General features: G+C 45.9%; 1 protein-coding gene across 10 annotated transcripts in view; it reads right to left on the minus strand.

The window, feature by feature from the left end:
• The window catches only part of XPO7 (exportin 7), a 598,229-nt gene that overhangs the window by 41,440 nt on the left and 530,693 nt on the right, over positions 1 to 26,096 (minus strand). For all 10 annotated transcript variants that reach the window (XM_085633849.1, XM_085633846.1, XM_085633854.1 and 7 more), the window contains one exon: positions 2,700 to 2,838. In XM_085633849.1, the coding sequence (XP_085489975.1) occupies positions 2,700 to 2,838 (139 nt within the window). The remainder of the gene's footprint in view (positions 1 to 2,699; positions 2,839 to 26,096) is intronic.

Below are 26,096 nucleotides of genomic sequence, written 5' to 3' on the forward strand. Positions count from 1 at the left end.
TAAGTGGAGTGGTGCAGTATAGACGGCAGTGTCGTATAGCGCAGTGGTGCAGAGTAGTGTCGCAGAGTGGCTTGGCATAGAATGCTACAGAGTAGTGTGTAGTGGCAGAGTATAGTGGCATTGAGTTCAGTGGCAGAGAGTGCAGTGTTGCAGAGTAGAGTGGCATAGACTGAAGTGGCGTGGAGTGGTCAAAGGTAGATTGCAGTGGCATAGCGTGAACTGATGCAGAGTAGAGCGGCATTCAGTGTAGAGGCATAGAATGCATTGGCGTAGGGTGGAGTGGCATAGAGTGGCATGTAGAGCATAGAAGAGTATAGTGGCACAGAGTAGAGTGGTGTGGCACCGAATGCAGTGACAGAGTAGAATGCTTCATAGTTGAGTGGGTTGGTGCATGGTAGAGTAGAGTGGCGTATAGTGTAGAGTAGAGTGGCATAAAGTGGATTGGCATAGAGTGCAGTGGAGCGGAATGGTAAAGAATAGAGTGGCGTGGCGCAAGAGCGGAGTGGCCGAAGAGTGAAGTAGTGTGGGGGTAGAGTGCATCAGCTTAGAGAGGAGTGGTGCAGACCAGAGTGCAGTGGCGTGGAGCAGTGCAAAGGGGAGAAGGGTGAAATGGGTGTATACATGTTGTGGTATGGTACTGCCATTACAGACAACAAACCTTCCGTTGAAATGACCATTACATTTACACAGACTTACAGTTTTAATGATGAAGGTATACAGCGCACAAATAATGTGTGGAAATATCATCACTGTAGGAAAGTGCCCCTTTTTGACATGGTCACCCCCACTTTGCACCTGGTATTTGAAGCATTTTTTAAGGCAACAGGTTCCTGCTAACCAGATCCCCAGTGCCAGGGCTCTTTCCCTAAAACAAGGTAACTGCTCAATTGTCAAGGCCTTTAGTACCTCTGTAAGTCCTTAGTAAATGGTACCTTGGTATCTAGGGCATGGGTACTAAGGGTTGCAGCATGTAATGTGCCACCTTAAGGGACCCACCACCAAATTAATGCATACTGACATTGCAGGCTGCATGAAATGGTGCAGTCAAATGTGAAAACACGACATGCACACACCCTGTACTGTCTAGTTCAATTACTAGATAGTACAAGTGAACAGGGAAGCCATCTTAAGTACATGTAATGGGCACTGGTCATTGTGAGTTCCTCAGCTACATGATGGCTTCACCGAAAACTATGGTGTTTGGTATCAAACACCCGGTATTAATAAATCCAAATGGATGCCAGTAGCGGATTTATTAAGATATGCACCCAGAGGGCACAATAGAGGTGCCTCCTGAAAACCTACCAGCCTCTTAGTGTGCTGGCTGACTGGTGTCATCCAGCCTGCCACCACAAACAAGTTTGACCCCCTGGAGGTGAGAGCCAGCTCTCTCAGATGTCAGAAACAATGCCTTCTCTGGCAAGAAGTGTTTACATCTCCTTCAGCAGGATGACTAGTGAATCTGCATACCAAGGCCAGAGGCTTAAAGGACTCTCCCACCTTTGATATGCGACCCTAGCTTCCCCCAGACTTGAAAGATGCCACCCCCCTGCCGAGAGGCCCATTTGGCACCAGGACAAGCGGGAAATTAGCTATGCAATGAGGCATGGTGCACCACCAGGCCAGTCACACCCCTAAGGTGGGCTGCCTGATGTGCGATAATCTCGGTGTCTAAAATTAGATAGAATTATATGTTATTTTTCTAATGTGGTCTCTAGTTTCTTTGTGAGTGTGTGTCATTTCTTGACTCTGAATACAACAAATGCTTAACACTACCCTCTGATAAGCCTAAACTGCTCACTCACACTTCCACAAAGACAGCATTTGGGATTTTTAATGCAAGACCTGTAAGCCAATAAGGGTCATCTGGACTTTCTACATAGTGTACCTCATTTTGGTACACTAGATAAATAGCCAGCTTTCTACAGTGAAGTGACCAAAGAAACCAGCCATGTTTCCCAGAGCACACTTCTTAAAGGCACAACCCATTATTAAGAAGGGTACAGGAAGAAATCAATAAATAAATCAAAATAGATGCCAACTTCATAAAAAAGTAGCAGAAAAATAAACCACTTAAAGAAAAAAAACTAGATGAAATTTTGCCATTCAAATTCCAAAACCTTTTTTTCGTGAGTAGGCATAACTTACACTGGGAAGTTCAGAAAAAATTTGCACGGAGAAAAATATACTCACAGAAAAATATGTCTCAATGGGGAAATTAAATGCTCAGATATCCTCACTGAGGAACGGTTCACTAAAGTGCTGCATTACAAGCACAGCATTCCAAAGCCCTTTCACAGAGCGTGGCATTCTTATGGGGGCAGAGCTCAGTCAAAATATGTTCAGAAGTCTTCTTCAACTGGAAGGGATATTCCCTGATCCATCCCTAAAAGGCCAAATATGAGATCCTAGTACTTTCAGGATGGAGAAGTACTGTTACCTCCACCCAGAAATCCCCCCACTCCAAGTTGTAGCCCTGTGCATTATCCCATATACACTGAGAAACACCCACTCACTTGTTCAGACCAGTACTACGAGATATTTCCTGAATACTCTTTCAGACCATCTCCTTTGCACGCCTTTTCCTCTATCAGTTGAAACCACAACAACCTCCCCACATATGTCGAAAGCACAATCTTCAGGTGTGTAAAGACATAGCCAGGGCCCAGCGAGTGCAACCAAAGAACAAAAATGTTTACCGAGTGCAGTGAGTCCTTCAGAAATGGACGAGAGAATGTACATGATGACATGAGGCTCCAGGCTGGCTATAAAGTTCATGTGGTCCTGGGTGAGAACTTCCAATAGTGAATAGTACGATTGGCTTAGCTTGGGGTAATCCTGTGGGAATAAAAAAGACAAGACTCAGTTACTCAGTGACACTTGATGATTGGGCGACTTGCTAGCACTCCGAAAGCAACTGGCATCATGGTGCATTTCTGATGACTCAGAGGTACTGTGCCAAGAGTCACCCGTTCAGTACAAGATACACATCCAAAAAATAAATAAACCTGAACATCAATGCTGCTCCCTTACATTCAAATACGAAGAGAAATAAATGATTGACAAAAAATGTATTGTCCATTGTAAACTCTGGCCGCCTGCCGCCCGCCCTTGATGTACCTGAAATATTCATCTCCTATAGTAGGATGAAATGAAGCAACTGACTTAACTGAGGGAAAAAACAAGGGAACCCAAGCACGGTCACAGCCCTTTCCTATGCACATGCTACAAAAATCCACACATTTACAGGGCTGGATGGCATGAATAAGAAATTTTGAGTTTTAACTGGGGGAAAAAACAAGGGAACCCAAGCACGGCCAAATTTAGGAAAGGATGCTCTAAAGCAGGAGTTGGCAAAACACTGGCATTGTCCTAGCACAAAATCTCTCAAATTATAGTGCTTACAGGATGTGCACAGTGATCGAAAGGATAATGATGACGAACATGATATGTAAGAACAGGAAGTATGGAATTAATGGGAGAATACACATTAGACCTTAGGTACGCAAGTGATTTCTAGTGTCTAGAACGAGGGGATTATATAAATGTTAGGTTTTATCTTGGTCAGAAGGTGCTATGCTACAACCTCTTTGTTTTTCTCATGCCTCAACTTTAAAAGTAATGGACGGATTGGAAATTGATTTTATTAACTTATCTAATGTTGTACACTGCATTTTGAGGCTCTGAATCGCTCTTACAGTAACACTCGACTGCATTTTATTTTCGAAAGGAAGTGGCAGTACTTTATGAACAAATGAATTTCACGACATTCTGAAAGCAAAGTCTATAATTATGTAATACTGAGCACTGCTATGTTCGGTCTGTAGTCCTTCTTAGACATCAAGTGATGTTAAAATCATCTGAAACTATTAAAATGCAAACGCTGGGTAAAGTTACTCAACTGTAAACGTGTTTTTCTACCTTCGTATCTGTTGTTGACAGTAATACACAGCATGAATCTGGTCTCTTAAGGTTGAATCCCAAAATGCTACAAAATTATCCGCAAACAAACCAGTCTAACAAGGATTCATTGAGTTAAACTACACAATGGTCCTCGACTTCAGTATACGTTCACAGTAATTTATCAAGCCATGGACAACATCAGATAAACTTTCATAACCTATTTCGCTGGTTTGGGAGACTCACATCACATATATAGCTTTGGTTTTGCGCGTTTCTTCTGAAGGTTCATTATAAAGCCTGATTCTGTTGTTGAGTATCAGGTTTTGTATGAAAACCATAGTGCCCTTCAAGGCGGGTTGGGTTAGCAGCAATCCTTAAGTTATTTATTGCTGCCTGTCACCCCTGCAAATCCTGTCTTCAGATAAGGCACTAGTGTTCAGCATACTTGCTGGTATTGTAATTACATCACTTACATCCCGTCATTTTTTGTCATGGAGAAAAGGTGCGATAGCTGCTTTCTCAATTATGGAATGTACACTAGAATGCTAGTTAACAGACTTCCTGCCAGTTGGTAACACAAATGGATACATGCTATGAGACATCTATACAGGACTGAATTGCTAGTGGTTTTTCCCTTAATTTTAATTCAATTAACATAATTAGGTTGCTTTATAAATGCCCTGCCCCTCTGGCACTGCAATAGTTTTAGGCAGTGCTTCTTAACCTTCTGACTTTTATTGGGAAAGTTTGAGCTTTTCTAAAATCACTTGAGACCACTCATCCTATTCTATTCCATACTATTTTCTGTTCACTGCACTTAAACTGCTCCAAAGAATCAATGTGAGGATACTAACTTATTTTTAGCCTCCAATTTCAAATTTCTTCACATTCACAGCAGGATTTAAATGTTGATTTTACATATATGTGTATATATATATATATATTCACTGAAAAAACCATAGGTTTCACACACGTTATAGTTAGGAATTAGCATTTAAAAAACCTTGCAAATTCACTGAAAAAACCATAGGTTTCACACAAGCTATAGTTAGCTGTACATTTCACTCGTAAAAAACCAATGAAATTCCACGTTATAGTTAGTGCAGGCAACTATAACTCACGCGACCGCAATCCTCTGCTGATGATAATACTGTATTTAGACACGTATTTGCCCATGTCTTCTTCCATTAAATTTTAGCTATACATATATTACAAATATTTTTTTTTCATAAAGACACATCTGTCATCAGCAGAGGATTGCGGTCGCGTGAGTTATAGTTGCCTGCACTAACTATAACGTGGAATTTCATTGGTTTTTTACGAGTGAAATGTACAGCTAACTATAACTTGTGTGAAACCTATGGTTTTTTCAGTGAATTTACAAGGTTTTTTAAATGCTAATTCCTAACTATAACGTGTGTGAAACCTATGGTTTTTTCAGTGAATTTGTACGGTTTTTTAAATGCTAAGTTACTTTACGCGGTTCGTGCCATGCGCGCCCACTTCACGCAGTTCGTTCCGTGCGCGCACTTTACGCAGTTAGTGCCGTGCACGCACGGTGGGCACGCGGTGCGCTATGCGCACCGCGTGCCCACGTTACGCTGGATGGGCCATGTACGCACGATGCGCTTTGCGCACCGTCCGCACACGGAGGACATATTATGCGCATCGATGTGAAAGGTTAGGTATTACATGTTCGTTATACTATACATATCCCATGCACTAAAGGTTGGGGGGGGGGGGGGGGGGGGATATGTGGAATTTGTTTTTTTTTATTTATTTTTTACTGTACGCGTTCGGTAAGCGTATTCGGCGTTAAAAAAAAAATATATATTTTTGCCCTTGGGGGTCCTTCTGGGACACCCAGACCAAGGCTAGGGGGTCAGGAGCTGTCTAGTCTGCCCCTTTTCGTTGTTATCCAACTTAGTTTTTCCTCCCCACCCTCAGAGTGCGAGAGAGAAAATGGCGGCCGACACTTCCTGGTTTCGAACGATTCGAATGTTTACTAAGATCTAACAGCCAATCAGAATCGCGCTCGCGCACGGCACCGTACGCGAACGGTAAGCTTACGGTGCGCGCTTACAGATATATATATTGATTTAAATGCTATTTTCTCAGGAAATACTGAACAGATTTACACCAGACCTACAAAAGGCACTTCCTTGACCTGAGGACTACCTCTCTGCCAAATTTCAAGTAATTCTGTTCAGCCCTTCGGGCTGTAGCTGTGTCTAAAGGTCCTATGGAAAAATGCATGGGGAAAACGCGTTTTGGGACCCCCCTTTTTTCTCAGCCCCCGCTTGACGAATCCCCCCCGAGACTTTCAGGGTAGGAGCGGAGCGTAGCGCCCCATTAGTTTTGAAAATTTCGCGAGGATTCATCGACCGGCGCCAAAGTTATTCCAAATAGAATGTTGCGGTTTTCCTATGGAAACAGGGTCCTAACTATAACTACCTACTGGCGACCGCCAGTAGGATGTAGGATATAGATATATATATATCCCAACTTTGCTCAGCAAATTGAGGCCGCGCACCACTTCAGGTAAAAAGAACATCTTTTATTTCAAAGAAACAGGCAGCTTCCGATCCCGTCTTGGAAACCCTCGGCCGGACGCATATCAGAGTCTCTCACTCTTTCCTCAGAGGCCATCAGAGCATTCAGTCAGTTCATTTGCAAACAAGACAAGGATTTCTGCGTGCTTTAATTAATTTCCATTGGCTTCCGGTGTGCCTCATTATTCAGTAACATTCCCAAAGCACGCTGGTCCTTGTAGTTAGTTTCAGCATAATATCACCCTCCAGTGGGCCCGTTTGCTCCGACATTATTCAGGGTTTTAATTTATAGCCCTCCATTGAGCCCCCGAATCGGACTCTGTCTGTTTAAGTTAAGTACCTGTAGTGCCATTTGCAGAGAGAGAATTCCCCCTGCATGGTTCCTTCTGTTTTCCCGGACAGCGCGATCCCTCTGTGGCCTGGAGCCGCCACATCAAACATAACCCAACTTTGCTCAGCAAATTGAGGCAGCGCACCACTTCAGGTTAAAAGAACATCTTTTATTTCAAAGAAACAGGCACTTAAAAAACCATAGGTTTCACACATGTTATAGTTAGGTGGACATTTCACTCGTAAAAAAACGATGAAATTCCCCCGTTATAGTTAGTTCAGATAACTATAACTCGCGCGCCCGCAATCCACTGCTGATGACGTCACATATTACATTACTCATGACATGATCAGTGGCATCACTCATGACATCACTGATGACATCATCCTTTTGATAGAGTGGCGGTCGCGAGAGTTATAGTTATCTGAACTAACTATAACGGGGGAATTTCATTGTTTTTTTACGAGTGAAATGTCCACCTAACTATAACATGTGTGAAACCTATGGTTTTTTAAGTGAATTTGCAAGGTTTTTTAAATGCTAATTCATAACTATAACGTGTGTGAAACCTATGGTTTTTTCAGTGAATTTGTACGGTTTTTTAAATGCTAAGTTATGTATTTATTATTATATTTTTTATATATTTATTTTACACTAAACTACGTATTAAAATTGTTTGTTTTTTTAAATGGTTTTTCACCGTGCGCGCACGGTGCGCACACCCCGTGATTTTTATAAGAAAAAAAAATGTTTTTTTCTGCCTTCGGGGTCCTTCAGGGACCCCCTGACAAAGGCTAGGGGGTCAGGAACTCTCTACTCTGCCCCCTTTTCACGTTCGCCACCTTCCTTTTTCACTCTCGCACTCAAAACAAACAAAATGGCGGCCGACACTTCTTGATTTCGACCGATTCGAACGTTGACTGACATGTAACCACCAATCAGAATTACGCTCGCGCACGGTGCGCGGCTATAGATATTTATGTACTTTAACTGCAATTTTCTCAGGAACTACTGAACAGATTGACTCCATATATGCAAAAGGCACATCCCTGAGGACTACCTCTTTGCCAAATTTCAAGCAATTCTGTTCAGCCGTTCGAGCTGTACCTTCGACTAAAGGTCCTATGGGAAAATGCATGGGGAAAACGTGTTTTGGGACCCCCCTTTTTTCTCGGCCCCCGCTTGACGAATCCCCCCGAGACTTTCAGGGTAGGAGCTGAGCGGAGTGCCCCATTAGTTTTGAAAATTTCGTGAGGATTCGTCAACCGGCGCCAAAGTTATTCGAAATAGAATTTTGAGATTTCCTATGGAAACACGGTCCTAACTATAACTATCTACTGGCGACCGCCAGTAGATAATATGTACATATATATATCTGTGTGCTTGCCCGCTTTTCTATTCTGATTTTGAAAAAAGGCAAGAGTGGACCCAGTTTCTTCCAAGTGATTTATTAAAACAATCACCATGTTGCCATGTCGCGTTTCGGCCGGTAGAGACGGCCATGATCACATGACAGCGCATGGGTGGCATTACCTCCATTCAAAGTGCAAATACAGCAGCAATAGATATAGTAAACGTACTACACATTCAAACATTTACATAAATTGCAGCAAAGTGCTAAGATCATGTTTAAAATGTGTGTATGAAATTACAATTTACAATAAAAACCAGGAAAACAAATTGCTGTGAAATACAGTAAAGCGCTTGTAAAAACCTACTGGATGAAATATCCTAAGTTATAATGGGTGCGGGGATATGTTACAGTCAAAATTACTGGTATGAACCCCTGTATCATGCACTTTTTTCTTTTTATCCTGGTTTGATAGAAAATCCAGCTGCCATATTCAATAAAGTGACTAAGTGCTAAGTAAATTACCCCCATCTTCCTAATGTGCGAGACCCGTATGAATAAAGTTATGTGCAAAAAGTGCAAAATATATATATATATATATATATATATATATATATATATATATATATAAAGTGCAGAGTAGTTCATATGTGCAAAGAGAGTGCTAGCAGCATGACAAGTACGAACAGCATAACAGGTACGGGCAAATGCCAATTACCTTAAAATGACCTCATATAGTGTAAATCACAACCGGTACATTAAGCAAGGGAGGATAAAACAGTAAGTTAATTAAAGAGATGAAAAATAGGCTGATTCCCACATAATGATATTCACAATATAAAATTGTAATAAAATCATTTCAACCTAAAATCTCAATAATTTAGCTAAAACCTCCTGTTATATATTTCTCTCAAACATCATAACATTCTAATACATGGTAATGAAAGCAAATTGTGAGTTTGAGATGCAACCATATTGTTGATATGTACCTCTAGAATCAAAAATATGTATATATGTACAAGTTTCTGGAGACCTGTGCTATACTGTCTAATAATTAAGAGCGATACGAGATCTTTACCAAGTAAATCCCCCATGTATAGGCAGGTCAGCAACTAAATACCCAATAATACTGCGTAATCACCAAAATAAATAAATACGCAATAAATATTAAATAAATGTGCAAAATCATTACAGTGACTCGGAAAAATCTAGGAGATATCAAAGGTATGTATACAAATCCTCACTGGTATTGAGACCCTTGGGCTGCTTGGTGTCTAGTTCTAAAATATATCTTGTCTCCAAGCGTCGCAGTCTGGCTTCTCTATTGCCCCCTCTCTTGTTAAAAGGCACTGTGTCTAGCACATAATATTTACAATATTTAAGGCTGCTTTGGTGGTGTTCCTTAAAGTGCCTAGCTACCGGATAGCTGGGGTCTTTATTTACAATAGCTCGTGTGTGTTGCAGGATTCTTTTATGCACTGGTAGTTTCGTACTACCTATGTATATAAAATTACAACTGCATATCAGTGCATAAACAGCAAATTCAGTTTTGCATGACAGATATTTTGATATGGTGTGTATCTTAGGACTAAAGGCCGTTTGATAAGTCTTGGTATTCACACCAAATTGGCATGCCTTGCAATTGGCACATTTGTAGAAACCTGTTCTGGGGGCCAGCCACGTAGTTGAATCCACATCTTCTGGGTTGTTTTTCATTAATGCATTACCCATAGATCCTGTTCTTCTAAATGTGGTAGATGGTTTTTTAGGCATGGCTCCTCCTATGATAGGGTCTCCCATTACTATAGGCCAATTGCGTCTTATTATCGCCCTTATCTGTCCTTCCTGCCTGTTGTACCCCAGTATCAACCTGGTTGGTTCCTTGGGGGTGATACCCAATGCTGCATTAGACTTGGATTTATACTGAAGTAAATCCTGCCTTGCTCTAGCTCTGGATTTATATATTGCTGCTTCTATAGAGTGATTCTTGTACCCTCGCTGTAATAATCTATTTTTGCATTGTTGTTTCTCTTGCATATCTTGTTCCTCACTGCAGATTCTCTTAATTCTCAGTATCTCCCCATAGGGGATGCTGTTTATTAAGTGAGGGGGATAGGCACTAGTCGCATGCAATATCGAATTTCCCGCTGTGTGTTTTCTAAAAAGTGTGGTTGCCAGACCTTTGTGGGAAATGTAAACCTTAGTATCTAAAAATGTGATAGTTTCACAACTGATGTCGTATGTAAACTTTAGATTCAAGTTGTTTGTGTTAATCTCAGCAATAAACTCTTGTGCACTCTGTAATGACCCATTCCAAACAACAAAGAGGTCATCGATAAATCGTAACCAAGCCACTATATTGCTGGAGAATATGTGGGCATATTGTTTCATGAGGACCAGTTCCTCCCACCATCCCATAAAGAGACAGGCATAGCTGGGGGAGAAGCTGGCCCCCATTGCTACACCTTGTATTTGTTGGTAAACTTGATTCTTGTACAAAAACTAGTTATTCTCCAGACAAAATGTAAATAAGTCTATTAACATCTGGTTGTGTTTGGCATATTTGATGGGTCGATTTGCCAAGAAGTATTCCACTGCTTTGACTCCATCGTGGTTTCGTATGCAGGTGTATAATGTTGTTACATCCAAGGCTATAACTCCTGCCATCTGGTTTTCTCAATTTTTCTGATGAAGTCACTTGTGTCTTGCACATAAGAGTTGAGATTTTTCACATGGTATTGCAAAAATGAGTCAATATATACAGACATGTTCTCTAATGGTCCTTCGCAGGCTGAAATTATAGGATAACCTGGCGGTTTCTCCATAGATTTATGTACCTTTGGAACAAAGTACAGTAGGGGGAAAGTTGGATTTTGCTTTTGTAGGTACTTGAATTCCTGTAAATTCAATAGGCCCGTACTTTTCCATGCCAACAATTTCCCAAAGAAATGATCTTGTACTTGTTTGAACTTCTGCATGGTGCTTTTGCGGTAGCAGTCCATATCATTCAATTGTTTTGCTGCTTCCTCTGAGTAATCTTTGAGTGACCACAGCACCACATTTCCCCCTTTGTCTGCATTCCTCACTACAACCTGTTGATTCTTGTTTATTTTCTCCATCAGTTGGTGGTATTTCCGCTCTTGGTTGTTAATCGGTGTGTTGTTTTTGCTGGTCTCCATATAGAGATGTTTTATTTCCGCCACTACTTGCTCATTAAATAGATCTATGGCGTCACGAGGGATGATGGGTATGAATTTAGACTTTTCCTTAAAGTTCGTTTCAGGCTTGGCACATGCTTCAAAACTCGGTGATAGCAAATCCTGGGTTGACAATCCCTGATATTCTCCACCACCTGTTTCGCGCCCGTCATCTATTTCACATTCATAACCCAGATTGTGCAGGACTTTGAGTGCTCCCAAGTCAGCCACACTTAGACTGCTTTCCCCAGTCTCTGCAATTTGGTGGCTGATTTCATTTGTTGCTTGTGACATATTTTGAGAGCTCGCCTTCATTAGATGGTATTTTTGAAGTTTGAGTTTTCTGACGAACTTATAGATATCCGCACAGGTGTTAGTGTAATCAAAGTTTGTAGAGGTGCAATATGACAGACCTAGTGAGAGGATCAGTTGTTCAGAAGGCTCAAGGTGGATATCGGTAAGGTTGATGATGGTATTGTTGGTACTAACTGTCCTTTCCATTTCTATAGCCCCTTAGTTATATTGATCTGGGGGTATTATTTCTTCCTCCATTGACCCCGTCCTCCCACTTGTTTTGTGTTTCCCCTGCTGCCACCTTTCTTTGGCAGCCCTCCTTCGTTGCCGCCTGCTTTTTGTCCTTCGTTTTTTGACGTTATGGTGGCCCGAGGTCTGAAAGTTTCCCTGCGGCTTCTTCTGAGGCAGTCTAATTCTTCTCCCAAGGACAGTTTGACTGCCCCTGGGACTGGTCTGCCCCTCATATTTTCTGCCTCAGTTTCACTCTCAATGGCGGAGCTCAAATCGGATGCGGACGTTGAAAATGCGCCCCCCTGTTCCTCATTTTGTTCTTGTTGCAGTCTATTGCTCCTCATTGTTTTGGTTCTATACACATCATATTTTCGCGCAAAAGTAAATATCTGTCCGTTGGCGTAATCATCTTTATCCCGTTGAAACTTGTAGATTTTTCTTTGTTTGATTTTATCTTCTTATTTGTTAAGCACAATTGACATCTCCTCATGATATTTCTTTCTTAGTTGTGTGTCTCCTTGTTGCTCTATTTCTGCACTGAGAACTTCGATTTTTTTCTGTAGCTCCAACCTGTCCAGCTCCGCGTACTTTACAAGTATTTCCACTAATCTGCGGGAGGAGTCCAGGTTGCACTCGGCCCACTCAGCCATCATGCGTGGGTTCGGAGTATCATAGCTGGTGGCTGGCATGATTCTCAGCCCCCTCGGTATTCTGCCAGCATCAAAATATTTTTGGAGGGACTTTGCCTCCCACCACTTAGCAGTTTCCTGTTTCATAAGTTTCTCAAGTGTGTGGTAATTGTCTTTTAATCCTTTGACTGCTGTTGTTGTTTCATCGGCCCCCTGGTCATTACTTTGTTGCCTCTGAGGAGGATTGTCCGTAAACATTTCCTCCGCTGCAGACTCTCGGTCTCGGAGCGCTGCGGCGGACATGGTGATTGCTGAAAATTAACACTGCAGTTGATTGCTATACCCGCGGTCCCAAATGCAAATGTCCCTGGGACCGGAGGCTAATCTGACACCTTCCCGACTGTGCCGTGCTGTTACGCTATTATGAAAAGGGGTTACCTCGCTCGTCGGGCGTCTGCTGGGGACAACCTCTAACGCTGTTGCTGAGCAGCTCGGCCGAGCTGCTACCGGCGTGTCCGAGAGTTGCTCCGTAGGAGCAGACACCTTCCTGCTGGTTCAATCCTTCCGTTTGCTTCTACGTAAGCACAGGGGGCTCCGTGGATTCCTAACCCGGAAGTAAATGAACAGACTTCCGAACCTCCCGCGGCCCAATGCCGCTTGCCGAAACTGACAGCACCGCTTGCCGGGGTATTCGAAAGGCAGAGACCACCAGCCACGGAGCCAACATGTGGAAAGGGGGTCCACAACACCGGAGGAGGTCAGCCCGGTCGTAATAACTGTGCGCTTGCCCGCTTTTCTATTCCGCTTTTGAAAAAAGGCAAGAATGGACCCTGTTTCTTCCAAGTGATTTATTAAGCAATCACCATGTTGCGTTTCGGCCGGTATATATATATATACACACACACACACACTATATTCAACTGTTAATATTATTTACTTTTCTAAGTAGCCGCAGACCTGTGTGGTTCCCGCACCACCAGGATTTAAATGTTCAATTATACATTTTTCATATACATATAATATATATATACACGCATACATACACACACACTGTATTCAACGGTTAATATTATTTAATTTTCTAAGTAGCCGCAGACCCGTGTGGTTCCCGCACCACAGGATAAGAAACACTTGTTTAAGGTATTTCTGACGGCTAACATAAGTAGTCCTTATTCTGGCAACTATATGACATACTGAATTAGTCCTGATGAGATCACTGTGCGTTTTAGTGTAGATTCCTGTTCAACACTACAAATGTTCCATGCATGGCAAGTGTGTGTGGTTTATTTGCAGGCTGATGAGATTAAACTATTTTTGGGGACATGCATTTCATATCTGATTTATGCATGTGCGCCAGCGGGGACCCATCAGCCCTGGAAGTACTCCATTAAATCCAGTTTATGTTTGTTATATATACATTCCCAGACGCTTCAAGAAGAATCCAAATGCTGGTATTTACCACAGGGAATCAACGCCATCCCCCATCCCACCCCATCACCTGTGATCTGCTAAAGTAAAAATCTCCAATTACACAAATCAAAACCAGTCTGTGCTAGGTGCATTACACATGTTATGTGTAATCTCACCATTCGGAGTGCTTATGTTGGTGGTGAACCTTCTAAATTGCCCACAATCCGCAGTCTTAACTATGGTCATTGATTTGCTTTGCTGGAAACAGGTCAATTGTTGGGCTTGTTGGTGTAACTCGCAATCTTGACAGCTTTCAATACAGCAACTACAATTGTGAGCTAAATTAATTCACTTTCCTATTGTATCAGCAGCAATGTATCCCTCCCTACGCCCATATACCACAGTTCTCAGTTTTCTTTCGATTTGTCTACCTCAAGCTCATTACTGTGGCATCTCTGCTTCTTTGGCAACCAAAGGCATCGAATCTTCAAGGCCCCCAGATGTGCACCCCACCAGGGTTACCTCTGGAGGCAGAGAGAATGGTTGACCACAAGTCAAATGCTCCATCACTTATCACCAAAGCTCTTGTGCAGTCTCATGAGAGACCCAGATCATGTTCGTCAAAACACCTTAACGTTGAGCATCACTGCAAGCAGAGGCACCAATGGAGGGCCCACACACATTTCTATGTGTGGCTGAACAGCAGAGGGTACAAATCCAGTAGACCGAGAAGGCACAGGACTGTCAGAGCCCTGCCCACAAAAACATCAAGAATATAGCTGAAATTAACTAACTTTTCTGGTGGTGGAAGGGACAGCTTTCAGGGGAGCTGAGATGGCTCTAGGTGCTACTTTTGCAAGTTGAGGGAGAACCCTAAATCAAACAGCAGCAATGCTGTGGCGCTCAGATGGTCCGACACCAGCTAGAAGTAAACCACAGTCAGCAGACAAGCATAGAGATATGGAAATAAGGACCCCCCCATCCACCACAAACAACGCCACCACCTTAGTGAAGACCCAAGATGCCAATATCAAACTAGGACTATGAATCTGTTGTGTGCAGAACTTTCCACAAAATGGGGGTACCTTCTGTGATACTGCAGAATCTGTACATGAAAATACACATTCTCCCTGCTCAGAGCCAACATAACCTGTGCCAGGAACATCATCTTTAACTTCTCCTTGTAGAGGAAGACATTGAATGAATGAATGAATGAAAACAATATTTAATAAAGCGCACTGCTGCCAAGCGGCTTCCTGGCGCTGGGGGACCTGGGTCAGAAATCACAAAGGGAGACACAGGGGACCTAAGAGGGGAAAGCCAAAGAGAAAAGAAAAGTTTTTAAGGCTTTACGGAAGTGGCTGAAAATAGGAATGGAGCGAAGATGAAGTGGGAGACTATTCCAGAACTGGGGAGCCAAGACGGAAAGACGAGTGCCCCCGGATCTGGATTTGCGGAAGCGGGGAATATGAAGAAGGGAGAGAGAGGAAGAGCGGAGAGTGCGACTGGGAACATAGGAAGAAATGAGGGAAGTGATGTAGGCAGGGGCAGAGCGGGAGTGGGCGCGAAAAGCAAAGCAAGCAAGTTTGAAAAGGGATCTGAAGCGGATGGGGAGCCAGTGAAGGGATTTCAAAACCGGGGTAATGTGCGAGGATTTGGGAAGGGAGAGAATGAGACGGGCAGCCTGGTTTTGAATGGCCTGTAAACGTCGGGATTCGTGGGAGGGGATACCCACGTACAGGCCATTGCCATAGTCGAGGCGTGAGATGACTAAAGCCAAGACTATGGATTTAAGCGCGTCAGTAGTGAAAAAGCGTGATATTTTCCAAATAAGACGGAGGGAGAGGAAACATGAAGACACAACAGAGCTGATCTGGCTGTGCATGGTTAAGTCAGAGATGACTTTGATGCCAAGGGTACGAACAGAGGGAGAGGGCGTGGGGGGGGGGACCAAAAGAGGGGGGCCAATGTGCAGGGGACCAAGGGTTAGAGGGACCACCCGTGAGGACAAGTTCCGTCTTATCGGGGTTGAGCTTAAGATGATTGGCGCTCATCCATTCCGAGATAAAGATAAGGGAGGAACTGAACTTGGGAATAGAATCAGGAGAAGAAGACAGATCAAAGACAAGCTGGAGGTCATCTGCGTAATTATATACAGAGACCCCCCGCTTGAGAAGAGAAGAAACAAGGGGACAGATATACAGGTTAAAGAGGAGAGGGGAAAGAGAAGAGCCCTGAGGAACACCACAAGTGACCGAACAGGAGGGGGCAGAGAAACCGGAGAGATGAACAGCCTGATGCCTATCCTGAAGAAAGGATGCTAGCCAGGAGAGGGCCGCGCCCCGAATGCCCGCTGCGCAGACACGGTCGAGAAGAATGGAATGGTCGACCGTGTCAAACGCAGCGGACAAATCGAGAAGCACCAAGGCTTGGGGAAGGTTAACATCTGCCTTGCCCTTGAGTTCATCCAAGACCGCTAGAACCACCGCTTCTGTAGAATGGCCAGGGCGGAAGCCCGCCTGGTGAGAAGCTAAAAGGCCATTGTCCTCGATGTATGAGGAGAGGCAGGAGGTGACGTGGGTCTCTAGGATCTTACCCAGGTAGGGAAGAAGGGAAATGGGACGGAAATTAGCTGGGAGGGAAGGATCTAGACCAGGTTTTTTTAGAATAGGGAGGACAACAGCAGATTTAAAGGAAGAGGGGACAGCACCGGAGGCCAGTGAGGAGTTGAGAAAAGAGAGGGGGGGACCAGAACAATTAGTGAAGAGGATTTTGAGGATCCGTGCAGGAACACCGTCCAAAGGAGAGCCAGATTTAACTTTAGACAGGTAGTTGTGAAACAAGTCCAGGGAAATAGGGGGGAAAGTGTCGAAGGAAGAAGAAGGGAGGGTAGCAGGGCTGGTGAGGGTAGGCTGAGGCACAGTAGGAATGTCAGCTTTAATTTTCGCAATCTTGTCAATAAAAAAGTTATTAAGTGACAGACAGAGGGGTTGGGAGGGAACCAGGCTGGGGGTGGAGCGATCAGAAGTAGCAAGATTGCGAACCAAAGAAAAGATTTCACGAGGTTTATTCACGGAGAGCGATACTCTCTCCGTGAAGTAAGAGGTTTTGGCATTAAGGACTGCTTTTTTGTAGTTGGTAAGGAGTTGTCTGTACTGAACTCGCAGAGGAGGGGAATACTGACGTCTCCAAAGACGTTCCGCCCGTCTGAGATCAAGTTTTAATGCCTTGAGCTCAGTGGAGAACCATTTGTGCGCGTCGTATGGACGAACCGCTTTGATCTTTTTAAGCGGGGCCACACGGTCACACGAAGCAGCAAGCCATGTACTTATGGCTTTGGCCTGAGATTCAAGGGGGAGACAAGTGAGATCAGGAGCAGAGGATACCAAAGAGAGTGAAAGGGAATCAAGATCGGTTTGGTTCCAGTTGCGGGCTAGAAGGTTTTTAGGGGGAGAGGGTTTGACACCCATACCTAAGTGAACAGAAAAAGAAATAATAAAGTGATCAGACCAAACACAGGGAGAGATAGAGGGAGGTAAAGCAAGGGGGCAAGACGACCAGATTTGGTCAAGTATATGACCATGCACGTGGGTCGGGGCTGTGACATAAGAGGTAAGGTTCAGACATTGGAGAGTGACAGAGAAGTCTTTTGAGGAAAGGTCTTCCTTAAGGTCTCCTGGCCAGAAGTTAAAGTCACCAAGAAGGAGCACAGAGGAGTTGTTGACCACGAGGGTGGCCAGCAACTCCTGGATGGAGGCTACAAAGGAAGGCATCGATTGAGGGGGGCGATAGACAAGAACCACAGTGAGGGGGGAAGGAAGGTTGAGGGAACGGGCCACCAGGTAGTCCACGTTAGGAATGAGGGGGTGAGGGAGGAGCTGAAATTTAAAAGGCGACCGGACAATCATCGCCACCCCCCCGCCAGCCTTGCCATCCGGGCGGTCAGCTCGGAGAGCATAGTAGGTGTCAGGGAGGATGGATAGCAGATCAGGGAGAGAGTCAGAAGTGAACCAGGTTTCGGTCAGAAATAAAAAGTCTGGAAAATCAGTGGTTAAAAGATTAAAAAGTGCCGTCTGGTGTTTAACTGCGGACCGGGTGTTGAGTAGGTAGGCAGAGGCAACCGTAGGGGCCAGAGGGGAACGAGTAACCAGAGGGGAAATAGGGGGGAGAGGAAGGGAATCGGGAGAAACAAGAGTCGGGGGAAGTAAAGGAGAAGAGAGAATGCCAAGTGATTGTAGGTGGTGAAGGGGGAGAGGGGCAGGAGAGGGAAAGGCAGATAGTGCAATAAGTTGGGCAGCAGTGTAAACCAGGCGAGAGGCAAAGTGGGTGGCCCCTGGTCCCGGCCCGTCGCGGACGGGCGCAGACGGGCTTAACATTCAAGACCCAAAGGCTGAGAATGGGACAAAGACCAGCATACTTCAAGGAGACAAAAAAAATCCAGAACTAACATCCCTGACCAATCTTGTGCTCTAGAACGAGATCCATTGCTCCTTTACTCGATAGAGGTAAGATCTCTTGCACCAGAATGCGGGCATTATCAGGAGATGTGGCAGAAGAGGAGGAAAGGATTGGACAGGGAAACTAGTGGAATGTAAGGGCGTGATAGCCCTCTCATGACGGTGTGAGGGCCATCACGCAAGTGCTCCTCCAGAAGTGCATTAAAGCAGTTTTGCCAGTGGGGAAGAGGAGGAAGAGAAATAAGAGTGTCTGTGGCGGCTCCTGTACACACTGCACTACTGTATTGGTGCAGAAACTGGTTTTCCTGTTGAATGGGTTGGGAAGGCTGGTTTGGCTGATAGGGAATTCATCTGGAGACCTCATGAAACGCGATATTCTCTGCGGTACTGATAATACTAGTACCAGGGAGAAAGCGGTTGCCAGTCCCTGCCGGACTCTTTCCAGAACTGAATCAGTTTTCTATCTAAAGAAGAGCAGGCCATGAAATAGCATGTTCATTAGGTTGGCCTGGACAGTCCCTCTAAATCTGGTGGGCCATATCCAGGCATGATAGTGGAGAGTGAGATGAGACCATCACTTATGACACTAGGTCAACAGTGTCCACACCTGGCCAGATTATTTGCTCGGCCAGCTCTCTTAAAAGTTCAGCTCAACAATCCCTCAAATGCTCAGTGAAAGTTAGGCACAACCATTTGTGCCATTTCACAAAGTATGAGAATATTGTGCTACAGCTTGAGTCGTCATGGACAACCGAATCACGAGGCTCCGAGGACAAAACCACCTTCCTCTGGGAATAGAATGTTTTAGACTCACAGTCTGGAGAAGCGAGGTTTTTGCTTGGAGCAGGACGAAATCTGCACCACCAGACTGCTGATGAAGGCTAGGCAGTCAAAAACGTAGGATCACCCAGGTTCTGGGTGCTGATGGTGGGCATGCGGATGGCACACTCCCAGAAAAGCTAAAATGGGCTCCTTTAACATGTTTCTGAATAGCAGCGGAGGCTCAGAATCTGAAGATGCCAGAGGATGGCGTCGTACGGCTCCGTGCTGAAGTCGACTCCGATCATGACGTCAGTGGAGCAATATCAGTCCCCTCCGGCGCACTGACCTCAGTTTGTTCTGTGAAAAAGTCCAGGACAGAACGGGGAGCCACTATAGAAACTGGCTGCGGGAACAGTGTGCCAAAAAGATCAAACATCTTTGAAACATTAATCAAGAAGGAACATTAAATGGTATGTTAATATCAGACATGGATTTTAAAAGAAAACCCCAAAAGAATCAACGAAACACAGGGCTACATGAAACCCTACGCCCTGGTTGAATAACCCTCATGTAAGGGAAGAAAAACGTACACTCCAAAGACCATTCATCAGCGGTAATGAATGTCATGGTAATATTGAAACAAAACCTATTAAACAACACCAAGCTGTTTATTTAATTACACCATTAAGTGACATATTGATAGTGGCAATACGAGGTATGATGATACCAAACACAGACTTTCAAAGGAAGAACAAATAAATCAATAGTGCCCACTGGTGTCTAATCCAGTGTGAAAGAGAAAACACCCCCACTCAACTGACCACACACATTTGGAAATTGATGGTATGGCAACTCCTAAGCAAAACCTATGTGGCCAGGCCAAGCCAAGTGATTTGTTGAGTCCCAACATAACTTGAGATAGTTGAGATAGAGATCACCTGTATATAAAACCAGTACTGAAAAAGGGTACAACCCTTACCTCATAGGTCATTCGCAGAGTGGGGAGGATGGGCAGAGAGTTAATGAATCTGGGGCTAGACTTAACCACTAAAGAGCAATCGGTCAGTTATCCGACATTATCCTCTAACCCCCCAAGGGAAACAGAACGTTGGCCAAAAGGCCAGAGTGCAAAACAAAAGTCATGTGATTCACTTTCTTTACAACAATAAAGAGATAGAAAGTAAAATGACACTAAATAGATTTGAATCTAATATAGATATTCATCAATTATGCCAGTTGTATAAACTTTTACCACAAAGATTTATTATCTGAACATACACATAATATATATAAAAATTGTGTCACAATAGACTCAGAGTGGCCCGACCACTCAGAATTTTGCTGGCCAACATTTACTGCTGGACCTCAGGTATCTACAAAGTTTGCCCCTACAGTGTCATAGTCCGACAGTCTAATCTTGACTCCGAGCCATGGGCACTCTCAAAATACAAAGGCAAGCGAAAAAAGAGAAGTAACCACAACTCACATTAAAACCTCTTTCCGTTTTTTAATCTTTTTTTTTATTGAAGACCAATTTTGTATTTTGCAAAAGGGAACGCACCTATTAGTGCAGTACCAAAATATAACATAAGGAAAAATCGAAACATGAAAAGGAAATCATATATAAATTGAATCCTTGTTAGCAACAAGCACATGCAACAACATTTGTGGTAAGAAACAAAATTTAATCGCAAGTCTGTCACAAGAAGGAACAGCCAGGATTTCCCAAGGACTTGTGAAACACAGAGAAAACAGATACATTCCCAATAGGACAAGTAGTATCTAACCTCCAGCAAAATGCATTGTAGCAGAACAACAAGAAGAACTTCCTATAAAGCCTAAAAAACTCCTACCATGAACTGTAGGATCGAAAGCAGACATGAAATCTGCAGCTATGAGTCTCCATCAGATTGTTTCCAACATTGCCCACCACACAGCATAAGATATAGAGTTCATGTCATCATGTTCCAAGGTTGAACAAATTAATTACCTATGTATTGTCTTCCAAAGAATACACCATAAACTCTGAATTTACTCGCACAACTCTTCAAAACCTGAAGCACTTATAATAAATATGCAGTCCGCTCTGAAAGAGAAAACACCCTGCACCATAAAAACGCATAGCCAAAAGGACCCTGTGGAGACCTCGCACAACCTTAGGAAATGACTGTGGAGCAAAATATAGGCGCCTCCCATGCATGCAGATGTCAGTTTATCTTCAACTCTTCTGCGTCCTGAGATTAAGCACACAGTCCTATCCAGTAATGTTTGATCCGTGTCTAACTTGAGACCTTTTAGAACAATGGGATTTTAATGTACAGAATGACGAGGAAGAAGGGTGGTGTGGAATATGTTACAGTATCCACTAGAGAGAACAAGTAACTAAATATGAGAAACTATGGATACCTCTAACCATAGATACATATTTTTTTTTAAATAGATACCTAAACAGCATCTCCATAAAGGTGGGGAGTCTGGGAAGTGGACTCTCACCACCAAGTTCTGCAGGACTAAATAGCTGAAATGGACCTCCCTGCAGACTTTGCTGTGAAGGCAGTAGTGTTTGGAGAACAGTTGTACAGATGATTGTAGGATGCTGGCTCTTTTTATAGTATACCAAAAGAACAAGTTACTTACCTTCGGTAACGATGTATCTGTAAGAAACATTAGTTAGTTAGATTCCTCACCTTAGAATATCCCCAGGCGTGAGACTGGATCCGGAAGATTTTTGTAGCAATACCCCTTGCGTGTCGCTAGGCGTCGTCTGCGGTTCAGCGTCCCTCGTTGGCGTCGTGCGCCGGAATGACGTCGGAGTACTTAGACGCCGCCCTCGCGCGCTGACGTCAGTTCTTGTACATAGCTTTCCGCGCCAGGAACGCAGAGCCATGCAAGAGACCGACACTGGTGCCAAAAAATCTAGGGCCCTGAAAGGGATAGCCTTAACCCTAGATGTCAGTTCGCAGAACGGGGAGGATGGGTGGGTCGGTGAGGAATCTAACTAACTAATGTTTCTTACAGATACATCGTTACCGAAGGTAAGTAACTTGTTCATCTGAAAGAAACACGTTAGTTAGATTCCTCACCTTAGAATAGATACCCAAGCAATACCAACCCCGGTGGTGGGTCTGCGAACCAAGATCACACCAGAAAGTCCTGGAGGACAGAACGGCCAAAGAAGCCATCCCTCCGGACTTGGCTGTCTAGGCAATAATGCCTGGCAAACGTGTGCAGCGAAGCCCACGTCGCCGCCTGACAGATGTCCTGCAAAGGGACTTCCCGTCCCAAAGCAGTAGTAGCCGCCGTGGCCCGAGTAGAATGGGCTCGCAGCCCAACAGGAGGGTCCTTTTTTGCCAAGGAATAACAGATTTTTATACACAAAACGACCCACCGGGAGATGGTCCGTTTGTGCACAGCTTTTCCCTTCTTTGCACCCACGTAGCCAACGAAAAGCTGGTCATCCACTCGGAACTGTTTGGTGTGGTCCAAATAAAAGGAGAGCGCACGTTTTGGGTCCAGACGGTGGAGCCGCTCTTACTCTTTGGAAGGATGCGGAGGCGGAAAGAAGGTGGGCAAGGTGACAGATTGCCCAAGATGAAAGGGGGTCACCACTTTCGGTAGAAAGGAAGGACGAGGCCAAAGGACAACCTTGTCCGGATGAACAGATAGAAAAGGAGGCTTGGACGATAGAGCCTGGAGCTCACTCACCAGTCTAGCCGAGGTGATGGCTACCAGGAAAGCAGTCTTAAGAGTTAGAAGATGAAGAGGATAATTGTGAAGAGGCTCAAAGGGAGCGCACATCAGGAATGTTAAGACAAGATTCAAGTCCCACTGAGGCATTACGAAAGGGACAGGAGGGGACGTGTGAGTAATGCCTTTAAGAAAGCGTGACACTACAGGGGACTTGAAAAGAGAGGGCTGATCAGGAAGCCGTAAGAAGGCAGAGATGGCAGCAAGATAACCTTTCAAGGTGCCCAGGGCAGAGCCATGCCGGGCCAAAGAAAGAAGAAAGAGGAGAACCTCAGAAAGAGGGGCGGAAAGGGGATCCACAGCCTTTGCTGTGCACCATGCCACAAACTTGGTCCACCGGCAGGCGTATACAGTCTTTGTGGAGGGACGCCTGGCTGCCAGAATGACATCACAGACTTCAGGAGGCAAGTCAAATGGCATCAACTGCCGCAGCTCAATCTCCACGCATGGAGGTGGAGGCTGGACAGGTTCGGGTGGAGGACCGTCCCCTGCTGCTGCGACAGAAGATCCTCCCGAAGGGGCAGGCGTATCGGAGGATCGGTCAACATACTGAGTAGCTCGGGATACCAGTACCTTCGTGCCCAATCCGGAGCCACCAAGATGACTTGGGCCCGGTCGCGCCTGATCTTCTTCAGCATTCTGGGCAGAAGTGGTATAGGCGGAAAGGCGTACAACAGACCGCAACTCCACTCGCGACGAAAAGCGTCGCCGAGCGAGTGCCGCCTTGGAAATTCCAACGCGCAATACTGCTGACATTGCGCGTTCTCGTCGGTGGCGAATAGATCTAACCAAGGCTCTCCCCACTGCTGAAAGAGACTTTGCGCCACCTCGGAGTGCAGACGCCATTCGTGATCCATCATGCACCGGCGGCTGAGTTCGTCTGCTCTGGCGTTCAGAGAGCCCGCCAGATGTTGAACCACCAGGGTGATGCCCTGGTGTTCCAGCCATGTCCAGAGGCGCAGAGCCTCCTGACAAAGGGTCCACGACCCCACCCCGCCCTGTTTGTTGCAATACCACATGGCGGTGGTGTTGTCCGTGAACACCTGCACGACACTTCCCCGGACAGAGGGAAGGAAGGCTCTCAGTGCAAGTCGAATCGCTCTCAGCTCCAACAAGTTGATGTGGAGGCGAGACTCCGCCGGAGACCAGAGGCCTCTGATCTCCGCCTCTCCCATATGGCCACCCCATCCCAGGAGGGACGCATCCGTCACTACGACATGCTCCGGTAGGGGTAGGGAGAGGCTCTTGCCCGTGACCCAATCGCGGTCCGTGAGCCACCACTGCAACTGCTGTGCAGTGCCCTCCGAGATCAAGACATGGTCGGACAGGTTGCCGTGATGCTGGGCCCACTGAAACTTCAGGTCCCACTGCAGAGCCTGCATGCGCCGCCTGGCGTGATGCACTAGTAGGATGCAGGAGGCCATCAGCCCCAGAAGCCGCAACACTAGCCTGACCGAAACCCAGGATAGAGGCCGAAAGATGGGAATCAGAGCCTGTATATCCCGGACCTGCTGTTCCTGTGGATGGACCCGGAACTGCGCCGAATCGAGAACCGCTCCGATGAAGAGGAGCTTCTGAGAGGGGCTCAGGTGCGACTTCGGCACGTTGATGGAAAACCCCAGCAAATGCAGGAGATCCGCCGTAGTCTGGAGGTGGGAGACGACTGTCTGGGGCGAGCCCGCCTTCAACAACCAGTCGTCGAGATAGGGGAAGACTGGAACCCCTGATCTGCGCAGATGAGCTGCGACCACCGCCATCACTTTCGTGAACACCCGAGGGGCACTGGTCAGGCCGAAGGGGAGCACGGTTAACTGAAAGTGCTCCTGACCCACCGTGAACCGCAGGTAACGCCGGTGGGCCGGCAGGACGGGGATATGGAAATATGCGTCCTGCAAGTCCAACGCTACCATCCAGTCTCCAGGGTCTAGGGCAGCTAGAACCTGAGCCAAAGTCAACATTTTGATCCGTTCCTTCCGGAGGAAGGCATTGACTTTCCGGAGGTCCAAGATAGGGCGTAGGCCTCCTTTGCCCTTCTTGGGAACCAGAAAGTAGTGGGAATAACAACCACGACATACTTCTGGGCTCGGAACGCGCTCGACGGCCTCTTTGGCCAAGAGGGACGAAACTTCCTCTCGCAGAAGATTCAAATGATCCTCCGAGATACGGACGATTTGCAGCACCCACCTGTCCGAAGTAATGGTACGCCAGTGGAGCAGGTGATGGCGAACCCGGCCTCCCACTGGCGAGGAATGGGCCTGAAAGCTTGGACTAGGAAGGCTTTGAGGCGGATGCTGCCGGGGTGGGTGTGGACTGACCGCGTAGTTCACCAGTACCGCCTCGGCGGAAACCACGTCCGCGACCGCGTGCAGGCTGGTTCTGCGGCCGGTGGCTAGGCAGACGTTAGGAGGTGCCCCTTCCTTGGCCACGAAAGAAGCGAAAAGCGGAAGTTTGTGGTCGCGGGGCCAAGAGGCCCAAGGACGTGGCCGTAGCCCGGGAGTCCTTGAAGCGAGCCAGCGCACTGTCCGCTTTCTCACCAAAAAGGCGAGCGCCATCAAAAGGCATGTCCATGAGTGTGCTCTGGACATCCCCTGAAAAGGATGTGAACCGTAGCCAGGCGTGACGTCGAAGCGCCACCGTGGTAGAAATCGCCCTACCCAGCGAGTCCGTAGTGTCGAGTCCACATCGGATTGCATGGTGCGCTGCATCTCTCCCATCGGCCAGAGCCGAGGAAAGCCGTGCCCGGGCTTCCTCCGGGCACAGTGGCAGCACGTCCTCCACCGTATCCCACAGAGAGTGGGAATAACGGTCCAAGAGACAGGCGGTGTTTAAAGACCGCAGGCCCAAACCGAGCGAGGAGAACAGCTTCTTATCGAACTGTTCCAGTCTCTTGGAATCGCGGTCCGGAGGAGCGGACGGGAAGGAGGATTGGGAGGTAGAGGCCTGGATAACCAGACTCTCGGGGGTGGGGTGTTGGGACAGAAAACTGGGGTCGCCCGGAGCAGGGCGGTGGCGCCTGGCACCGTTCCTATCCACAGGAGGGACTGTGGAGGGCTTGGACCAGGTGCCCTGCAGAACGTCAGTGAGGGCCTCATTGAATTGCAGCAGAGGCTCAGTGGAGCATGCGGCAGACTGAAGCACCTCAGTGAGGATGTTAGTCCTCACAGCCACGGCAGGCAGCTCAAGCCCGAGGGCCGCGGCCGCCTTGCGCAGCACCACAGAAAAAGCTGCACCT

The sequence above is a fragment of the Triturus cristatus genome, chromosome 11 (assembly GCF_964204655.1).
Source record: "Triturus cristatus chromosome 11, aTriCri1.1, whole genome shotgun sequence".
In the NCBI taxonomy this organism is placed as follows: Eukaryota; Metazoa; Chordata; class Amphibia; order Caudata; family Salamandridae; genus Triturus; species Triturus cristatus.